The 10,120-nt window shown below is 41.0% G+C and overlaps 1 protein-coding gene across 2 annotated transcripts; it reads right to left on the reverse strand.

Annotated features, from left to right (window-relative positions):
• Nucleotides 1-451: 451 nt before the first annotated feature.
• SLC25A29 (solute carrier family 25 member 29) lies at nucleotides 452-9,920 on the reverse strand. 2 transcript variants are annotated; one of them, XM_068160124.1, is made up of 4 exons: nucleotides 9,792-9,920; nucleotides 8,074-8,117; nucleotides 3,367-3,450; nucleotides 452-2,788 (listed from the first exon to the last, which is right to left on the reverse strand). In XM_068160124.1, the coding sequence occupies exon 4, from the start codon at nucleotides 2,753-2,755 to the stop codon at nucleotides 2,045-2,047; it is 711 nt and encodes a 236-aa protein (XP_068016225.1). In that variant the 5' UTR covers nucleotides 2,756-2,788; nucleotides 3,367-3,450; nucleotides 8,074-8,117; nucleotides 9,792-9,920; the 3' UTR covers nucleotides 452-2,044. The 2 variants fall into 2 exon arrangements, with proteins under 2 accessions (XP_068016225.1, XP_068016224.1); XM_068160123.1 differs by having other exon boundaries at nucleotides 9,799-9,913.
• Nucleotides 9,921-10,120: the final 200 nt, after the last annotated feature.

Genomic DNA, 10,120 nt, shown 5'->3' on the forward strand with positions numbered 1-10,120 from the left:
GGAGCCGAGCATTATTCCAATTTAGACATGAGCAGTACTGCTGGCAGACCTGGTACTTGATTCTGATGTGACTCTGCAGGGACTGTCTTCTGTAGCTCTCCAGCCTTGGTGCTGACCAGCACTACTTAAACCAAATAAATGCAGAATATAAAGGATCCTAGCTCTTTGGCTCTAAAAGCAGGGTTGTTCCCTTAGGAGGTGTATCTTCAGTGAGGTACTCAGTGAAAAGATCAACTACTTTGAGGAAGTGAGCTCAGGCAACTTCCCTTCTTTGCTTCAATGAACTGGTATTCTCTAAGTCAGAGCAAGGCACTGCTCTTCCTGGTGGTGTGTGAAAGGCAGATAGGGAACACGTTCCTTCCGGCAAAAGCCAGGAACCCACCCTCTTGCAAGGTATATTTAAGGGAAGGAAGCATCTCAGCGAAACATAAGAAACTTTACAGAGCCAAAGTTAATTTTTTAAAAAATTTATTCTCTCAATTTTATGTACAATAATTACAGACTACTGTACAAAGGTGTAAATGGTCTTTGCTGTGAGTTGTTGTGCATATGCAGCTTAGTAGACAGATTTAACATTCAATTTGAATCTCAGTGCAAGTAGGCACTAAAACATCCAACATACCTCCAAGGTATAAAAAGACATACCAGTTTTACAGGTTTCTCCAGCATATTTTGTTACAGTGCAAAATGCTGTGAAATAAGGTTTCTTTAGAATATTGGTATAAATTAAACACATATTGCACTTGTCCCAACCACAAAAGTGTAACAAGTTCTACTTACTGAACTATTCTGATACATTTTAGAACATTCCTCACACATGCACTCCTTCCTCCGGGTTCTGTGTGCCAAATATGTGTAATTCTTACTCCAAATCTTAAGTAATTGTTTATAGCTCTTGAACTTAATGAATACTTTTTGAATACACTGATATATAAAAAAAAGATATAAAAATTACAGCAGTTAGTGTATGAAAATTCTCCAAAACCCTTTTCAGTCTTTCCAGTAGCACTGTAACCCAACACATAAAAATCAGTAATTGTTTCAATTCATAACTCAGAACACCAATCCTTTCAGACACTTACACTTCTGTTTAGAACCTCCAGTTCTAAGTATGTACATATTTCTACAGTACTTCAAGCTGATAAGCTAACATTGAACCCACAAATATTTTGTGCAATACCACACAAGTAGGACTTTGACTTCTGTACATCACTGACTGCTGTGGGGCATGTTGGAAAAAGTGGTGCAAAGCTGCATTAACTTCAGAGAACAAAGTCTACTTGGGCTGAGTCTAGCCAATACAATCTGTGAACTCACCTAATGAGAAATCTAAGTGAAGGCAAATAACATTGATCTTACCAGATGTGAGTATCCCTAGATACTTATGAGCCTTGAGATTTAAAGGAACAAGTGCATATGAGTGCAGATGCTAACTGTGCTTAAGACATTCAAAGCTGAAAAGGGAATACCTTAAGAACAAATTATTTTATTTTTTAACAAACCAGTATGAACAAAATTGCTACTAAAACCACTGACATATAAAAGTAGAGGAAAAACAAAACATAAAGCTAGCTGAACGCTAGCTTAAACAGTTTGGGGTTACCTGAAAGATGAATCCAACATTTAATTCCTCCCCCTACTTCACCTCAAAGGACTTTACTTATTCCTGTAACATACAAAAAGAGCATTTCCTTTCTCAAAATGTTTCTAGATTGAACTCAAGTCAATCTTTCAGAACATGAGTAGAAGAAAACCTGATTTCTGATACAGCAACACTACCCAGATGCTCTTTTGGAGCTGCAATAATAACTGTACAGTACTTTCTAAGGGCAGGTCCCCATCTCACTTGGATATACTAGATACGAAGTACTTACTAAGGCAATATGCTGTTTATACAAGTAATGAGATGAAATCCTAATTTGACACATTTAGGAGTTCTTTATACAGATAGCATACGTTTATACCAGTTGTGCAGGTCAATGGTTTATATTTTAAAAGACCCAACCAAGCCCAGCTTTGGATCAGGAGAACAAACAGTTCAGATTCACAAACTGGAAGGCTGCTGGATTACTGGACCTGGCTCACATTCATGAAGGTTGTCTTCTGACCTCATATACATTAGGAACACAGTAACAGTAGCAAAGGTAGCTGCATTGACAGGAAAAGCACGGAGAAGTGTGGAAGTAAGACCTCTTGTGAACACTCTCCAGCCTTCTTCATGGTAACTCTTTCTGACACAGTCTAAAATGCCACTATATTGTGTAACACCTCCAACTCCATCAGCCTGAAGCCTGGATTTGATCACATCCACAGGATAAGTTGAGAGCCAGGACACAATACCTGACATCCCACCAGAAAACAGCAGTTTGGGAATAACGTAACTGTCTTCAGCTTCACAGCCTAAATACCTGGTCATGCAGTCATAGGTCAGGAAGTAAAAGCCAAAGCTTGGAGTCTCTCTTATGAGTGTAGAGACCATGCCCTTGTTGATACCCCTCAGCCCTTCCTTTCGGTAGATTTTGATCAAACAATCCAGAGAATTCTTGTAGTTCTTCGTTTTTAGTTTGTATTCACCTGTTCCTTGAAGCTGCATTCTTGTCTTTGCCAACTCCATGGGGCAGCAGATGATGCACTGGATAGCCCCTGCCGCTGACCCTGCAAGGAACTGGTTTAGAGGAGTGTCTTTTCCAAGAGCACGCAGTGTATTTCCTTGTACGCCAAACACAAGCGCATTAATGAAGGTCAGTCCCATCATTGGTGACCCAATACCTTTATAGAGTCCAAAAGCCTAACAGAAGAAGGAAGGAAAAATGCTTTTTAACAGTGGTGTTGATAACCTCCTGAAACTGGTCAGAACATGGCCTTTCTGGCTCTCCCTTGTGCCCTAACTTCCTAAAAGTGGCCAGAAGATCAATACCATCTTGCTTTGTAAATAATAACTTCATCCCTGCCTAGGACACAAACATCCAAACAATTTTAGCAATATAGTGGAACACATGCAAAAATAATCTTAGTCCATCCACAGGAAAACTTTCTGGTAAGTTTTATACTTTAAGTAGCTAAAATCCTAAAGCTACCTTTTTAGTTAGGCTCTTCAAGCTTTATCAGAAGAAAACCCCTCACTAGTTTCTTCCCTCATTACTCATATTACTTGGATTCTCAGATAATGAGCCGTTCAAGTAACTCGTCTTACTTCAAAATATCAACTTCCAACTTGTGATCTTCTTTGTGAAGTTTCTGGCAAACTTCTGACTATCTGCGCTGTGAGAGAAAGCTTTTCTCATGATCTTCAGTATTTGCAGAGGTTTTTAAGAGCTTTCTCACCTTTCTGATACAAAATATGGAAAGCATTAATCTTGTACTTACAGATTCTTGCTTTATGATGGACTGAAAGCAATGGAAGGTCCCACGGTAGAGAGGTTTCTCTACATTTTGAACTTGTAGACGAACCTATAAAAATTTGTATGAGATACTGATTTGCATGTCAAGAGCAGCCTAATTAGTAAACTGCTGTCGTGTGTACATGTGTAGATTTGCTATAGCAACATATATGGAAGAGCTGGACACTGGACAAAATAATTTCTTAAAATATTTCTTTAGTTGTTTGTTTGTTTGTTTTTTTTTCAATTTTGGGGTTGAAAACATGAAGGGAAGAGGGTTGTTAATTTCTTGTGAATATTAGAATGAGAGTATGTGGAAGTACGACAGAACACACTTATCTAGAATTTCAGACTGAAGTTTTTCCAGTACTGGCTACAGTGAGTACTTTCTTTAGCTGCCAAGAACGTTTCTGTTCACACTGAGGTCTATCTGTACAAACCTGATACAGTTCTATAAAAAGTAATTTACAAGTCAAGTATTAAATTAAGGATAACTGCAAAAAAGGATGGGAACTTTCAACACCACCACCCATGGTGTTTTGGCTACCAGACTTCAGACCATTCACTGAGAGCTAGCTGATTTTTATCTTTTCTTTTGTACAGAGGGTAGCTGGGAAGAGACACTGAAGATTTTTTTGCCTTGCATACAGAAAGAATAAAAAGCCAGTTTGTTCTTTTAAATTTCAGTCTGTTGTTTTGGTTGACTGTTTGAAACTTGCTAAATGCAAACAATTTGCGAGTGTGGCTCTTTCAAAACTTTAATGTTAATTGGTTAACCTCCAAAATGGAACTGCTGGTTAACTGGTGACATTAGGACACAAACCAAGGGCCCAGATATTTTTTAACATTTAATGGCAAAGTCTAATAATTTTTTTTTCTTGCTAATTTGTCCTCAACATATTTCAGACAAATGAAAAAAAAGCCTCAAAGCTACCCTTGTCATGCAAAATCCCACACTGCAATAAACTCACTGAATTGGTTTCACTGGATTGGGAAAGTTAGAAATCTCTCTTTGATCTCCAGCAAGGAGGGCTATGATGTTCCTCAGAAAAGATGCTTATCAACCATTCAATGCTGCTGCTGAAACTCTAGGGCAAAAAACTTCAAGACTCTTACTCTGAACAAGAGACAAGATTATTTGGTCTACGTGAGAGATTCCTGACTGTAAATTTTTTTCTCTCTGCTAAGTAGTAATAAACACCACCACTACAATACAAGACCCGTAAGATAACGTGGGTCTAGAAAAGGCTAAATTTCTTTGAGGCAAAAAGTTATTTACAGTTTCAATGCTTTTCACATTCCGATGAAAAGTTTTCAGTGTGTTTATAGTATACATGTTAGTGTATGCTAGCCAGACTAGGAGGCTGGGATCACCTCAGGTTTTTCAAGATGGAAAAAGGATTTTAAAAATTCTTAAAAGTAGATTTATAGTAGGATTCAAAGAAAATAAGTCCTTTGTTATTCAAAGTCACATTTGGGGGCTGATAGATTGCTAAAACTGCTCAAGTAGACCTACAGGCAAAGTCATAAATCTTAACAGCTGTCAGAACTGCACAAAATGAAGGTTTTACTCTGTTTGTAATTTGCTGCTATTGTTTCAAGCTCTGTCTGTGAAATCAGGGGAATTAGACATGTTACGGGGTTTGGGAGAACTGCAGCTTAGAGACCTTACTTTTAACTTTTCTATGTGTTTGTCTTTAGCAGTTTAGAATTAGTCACTCTGTATATAGGATTAATTTCCAAGTGGCAAACAGCTCCAACTATGTTTGTCTAAATAATTTGTAAAACACTGAGCAATTAAGTCATGTTATGTCATAAAATAAGTTTGTTTCCTTTGAAGCATCTCAGTGACCACATAAGAATGCCCACATTACCAAATTGCCAGGTAAGGCAATAATTGCACATGAAACTATTTCCTGAATCTTAATACCATATTCAACAAGTTCTTTGATGTGTACAACTATAGGAAGGATTAACTGTGTGCAACATTTTTAACCCCCTTTTATTTGTTGCCCAATATTCTAGTTTCCTTCTTATTTGAAACCACTGTTAGTATGGCTTTAGGTCCAATAGTAACACACTGTAATTTCAAAACATAAATGTACTCTGACTAAACAAAAAGAATCACACTCCCAGAACTGTCCAAATATTTAGTAATGTGCAAAATGAATGGCCTATTAGTGTGTGAGCAACAAAAATGTCCTCCAAAGATTGGTAGTGGGTAAGGCCTCAATGACAATTGCCCGAGATCCAATTTTAGAGCCATTGTGTATGGAAGTGTATGTAGCCAGAAATGCATACCAGAAAGTTCAGAATAAAACTGTAAAAAAAAAAAAAAAGGGGGGGGGGGGGAAAAAGGGCAAACAAACTAACAGGGATATTTAACCCCCACTCCCTCCATGGCATAGCTGTAGGAGAGGGACACATCAGTTTAAAACCAAAAAGGGAAAATGCTTTGTAAATCTTAGATCTTTATTTGAACCAATGCATTTGGGAATAAATCAAGACTGAGAGAAACAGAAGTGTTCACCTGGGCTATACTTACTAGGTAACTCTCCCGTGATGAGGCTTATCTGTCATCTACAACAAAGTAACACTTTTGCTGTTAATGAAGACAGCCCCTAGCTCAGAAAGTAAAGGCAGTTAAAAGCAAAAAAGCAATTTTATACATTACATCAACACACCAGGGATACGGAGTTTGCCAGTTCTGAGATAAGCTTGCTTGTGGGTTTTGCAGGGTGACTTCATTGACTTAATCTCTCCCTGTGTGTCCCACCATCCCCCTCCCCGCGTTGTGAAACATGATCACTGGCCAAAAAAAGGAGCTTAAAAGCCAAAACAGAAGTAAAGTTCAGGCTTATCCAAGCAGCTTTCCCATTGTTCAATTATATTAAAAACTTACAGTCTAAGATGACTATCAGCTAGCCCTTTAAACACTGCAGAACTAAAGAAAAGGTTAATTCTTAACACATATGCATACACAATAAGTTATGGAGTGTCTTTTTTTTTATTGTTTTTAAAGAACTGGTTATAGTGTTAGTTTTCCCCACATATAGTGGTGACTGCCAGCTAATAACACAAACATTAGTATTTACAAAAAATAGATAAGTTTGTAATACCTTCTCATGGGCATGAAAATATAGTGTGCCACATTGGATTTTATAGAATTATTAAAGTCATCTGCAAATAAACTATTTTACTCTGCTGTACATCAAGATGCTTTTTCTAAACCCATCTATTTTGCAGTAATATATCTGCTGAGGATCCCCAGTTTTGTGGGCACTTAGATGATTAGTTTCATATACTAGAAGCTCTTCCACCTTAAAAATAGCAAATGCCACCACCACATGCTTAACTTTAGTCTGGGCATAGAATTTCAGCCGTTTTGCTAGGTTTAGTGAAATGACCCATCACCTTAGGTTAAGCATGTAAAACTTGGCAGTATGGGGGGTGAGAAAAAACACAGCTGCCCTTTTACCACTGGGGGAAAAAAAAATAAACAAAAAAAGTGCAAGTCTGGATAATACCATTCCTGAAGATATATACTAAAAGTCAACCCAATTACTTAACAGTCAAATTTACCACACTCTGAGAAACATACATACAGTTCTTAGTATTTGAGCAGCTTGCACTTGACTGGCAAGGGCTAATATTCTCTAGTTAGAAAAATCTGTTTTGAATTAAACATGTGCTTGAATGCAGAACATGGTGATGACCTCAGTAACACTATCAGCTCTTTGCATATCTAAATTCAGCAAGGTAGAGGTACTCTGAATATAGATCTAGTGGGTGGCATGCTGTTTGCTACAGTCAAGTGATCTAGTGTATTAATTTAGCAGGAAATATTGGAATCCCTTCTTCTGTTCTTCCAGTGCAAGACTTTGGATAAGGCTGCCAAAAAGTGATTTGTCATGCCATTCTGAAAAATGGGCTTGAACCTCAGGAGCCCTGGCTGAAGGACCCTCCAGGAGATTCAAAATCTTATCTTTGAAGTAGTCATCCTTGGTATGCATAATACATACAGCTAAAAAATCATCAGAAAAATAAATTTAAACTTGGAAAGTTACAAAGATATATAATAACACTTAGAGGGAGTGTGGTAGTTTTAGGCTTATGCCTTTAATGTTGGGGGGGAAATTTCAACCCACCACAGGGAGGAAGAAGCCCTCAGACAAGCTTCATGCTGTGGATTTTTATCCACTTACACCCTTTGTCTAAGGTTAAAAAAATGTAATGCTTAAGGAGTAAGTAGCAGAGTTTGAGGGGAAACCAAACCACAAATTTTCAACCCAGTAACAAAGTAGGTTTGAGTTACAAATGCAGGGAGAGGCAATTTTAGCAGTTAGTGATGAACAGCTCCAGAGAAGCAAGCTTAGAACAAAATTAAGTTAAATGTAAGATCATATTTTCAAATACAACATTGTGACTGCACTGGTAAACTTGTAGTTTAGGCCAATCTTTGTTATGTTAATGGGTTGAATAATAATTTCTTCCCTCCCCCCCCCCCCCCACTTCTAAAAAGCTGGAGAATGCAAATGTACAAACAGTAGTTAAGGAGGCCTGTTCCAAACTTTCCAGTGCAGGTTTATGCTCCTACAATGCCTGGGGTTTTGTTTTTTTTTCCCCCTCCCTTACTTCTTGGAAAACTTTACATTTCCTGTCTAGAGACAAAGGTATTTCATAATCAACCCACCTTAACAGTGTCAAATGGGTGTCCTACCAGCACTCCTGCAGCACCTGAAACAAACCAAAACCAAAACTGTGGTTATGACTCATTTTCTTCCTGTGTCTGGGGCTACAGTAGCCCAAGAACAACCACCAGCCAGAGGTGTAAGTGCACAGCATTAGTGATAGGCTTGGTAAAGAGCGTCCCATTAAGTTAGAAGAGATTTACAGTTTAGTGTTTCAGGCCTATACTAGGTGACTTTATGCTCCCATCAAGCTTCGCAGCCCCAGGCAGGGATTGAGGTGTGTGACTACAGAACTTGCCACATCATAGAGGATGTTCATCAGTAATTCCTGGCCTCAGCCTAAGGCAAATCCAGGCATTATAAATTGCAAATTTTCACCAAAGCACAATATTTAATGTACATGCCACTCAAAGCTTCTCTAGAGAAAGAAGAAAATCCCTGCTTTCTGCCCACAGCCTTTCCAGATGCACCTGTGGAAGGACCATGCATTACCCAAACCCTTTGCTTTATTCTAGTGTCAAAGGACTTAAAAGTTACACGCAGGTCTCTTAGTTATACTGCCCAATATGAACATGTGCGCTCCACACTGAAAAACAGCAGTACTGGCTAAAGCAAGAGATCCTCTAGCTCCCTAAAGCTGCGAACCAAATTGGAAGTTGAATCCATTTGTGACCTCACACATGCAGAAAGGTAATGTCCCTCCCTCTGTTCCAGAGGATGTGTCAGGAATGCAAAGCCCCACTCCAGGATGGGGCAGTCCAGGCTGGTCAATGCCAGCACAGCAGCGAGATAGTCCAAGTCACAAAAATAGCGACATGAACTGTGTTTCACACGAAAAGATCAGTGGCACAACCAACCATATGGGATCCCTGGCAAGCCAACAAACATACGGGATCAAGTCAGCAAGAAGCTAAATAATATAAAATAAAAATATCACCTTTTTGCCAGGTTGTCAAAGAGAAAAGCAAAGACAAATAACAAAAGATGCGAGAATAAATCTCATGAACAGCTGCTAAAAATAGAAAGCTGCAGGCCGTAAGCAGATGCAGGGGAAAGCGCAAGACGAGCAGGCGGAATCTCTCCTCTGCCTGATGCTGAAGCTCCTCGCTACAAATATTTCCAGGTCGGAGAGGTTCCCGCGCCTGCAGCTGCCCGTTTGCTCACCCCGAAAGAGCTCCCTCCCTACACGCCGCTGCATCCAGCCCCACAGGACAAACCCGGGCGCTGCGGCACCGACACGGGGAGGGTCAGCCCACACCCCCGCTCCACGGCAGGAAATCCCCGAGATCTTCCTCCGCCGCAGCCGCGCTGCCACTGCCCGGCCTCAGCGGGCGAGGCTCAGAGCTGCCCGGCTTCGGCTCCCACCTGCAGCAAGGCATCGCCCTCCCCCTCCCCCCTTGCACAATGTGATCCTCTGCTGCCAACATAGCAGCTCCGGGCCCAGCTCTCCTCTGCATCCGCCCCTCTTTATTCTTCCCCACTCTTTTTTTTCTATTTTTTTCTTACCCTTTTCTCCCCTTTTAACTCCCCCCCCCCCTTTTTTTTTTTTTTTTCAGTTCTCTTTTCCTTTTCTCCCTTCTCTTTGGCCCTTTATTTTTCCTTTGCCCCTTTCCTTTTCCTCCCCCCCGACACACTCCCCCCGTCCCCCTTCCCTGCCTTTACCCCACAATTTTATTTTTCGGGATTTTTTTTTTCCCCTTCCGTAAGCCTCCCACCCCACTTCTCACCGCCGATGCATCCCGCGAGGAAATCCAGAGCCATGCTGGTACCCTCGGTCCCCGGCGGGCCCAGCCCTTGCAGTACGCCCTCCGCTCACTGCCACCGCCTGTCTCGCCGCCCGTCCTTTCTACCGCCCGTCCCCCCCTCCCCACCAGGGAAGGGCCGGGCCGCGCCTCCGAAGGGGCGGGCTGCAGGACAACTCCCCCCCGTCGCCTGCAGCCACTGGCGGCTGAACCGGGGCGGCTCCGGGCAAGGGGCGGGACGGCGATGAGACTACCGGGGATGAAAGTACCGGGGCCGGAGCCGAGGTCGGAGCCGCGGAAGGGGTGC

Source organism: Melanerpes formicivorus, unplaced genomic scaffold, assembly GCF_026170545.1.
Source record: "Melanerpes formicivorus ecotype bairdi unplaced genomic scaffold, bMelFor1.0.p_v2 SCAF_48, whole genome shotgun sequence".
Classification (NCBI taxonomy): Eukaryota; Metazoa; Chordata; class Aves; order Piciformes; family Picidae; genus Melanerpes; species Melanerpes formicivorus.

Coding starts and splice junctions, on each gene's coding strand:
- SLC25A29 (XM_068160123.1), bottom strand. CDS start 9,832: ATGGCTCTGGATTTCCTCGCGGGATGCATCGGCG. Junction 8,118..9,798: donor CCTCGCGGGATGCATCGGCG/GTGAGAAGTGGG, acceptor GGTTTGTTTCAG/GTGCTGCAGGAGTGCTGGTA. Junction 2,789..3,366: donor CCATCATAAAGCAAGAATCT/GTAAGTACAAGA, acceptor TTCTTCTGTTAG/GCTTTTGGACTCTATAAAGG.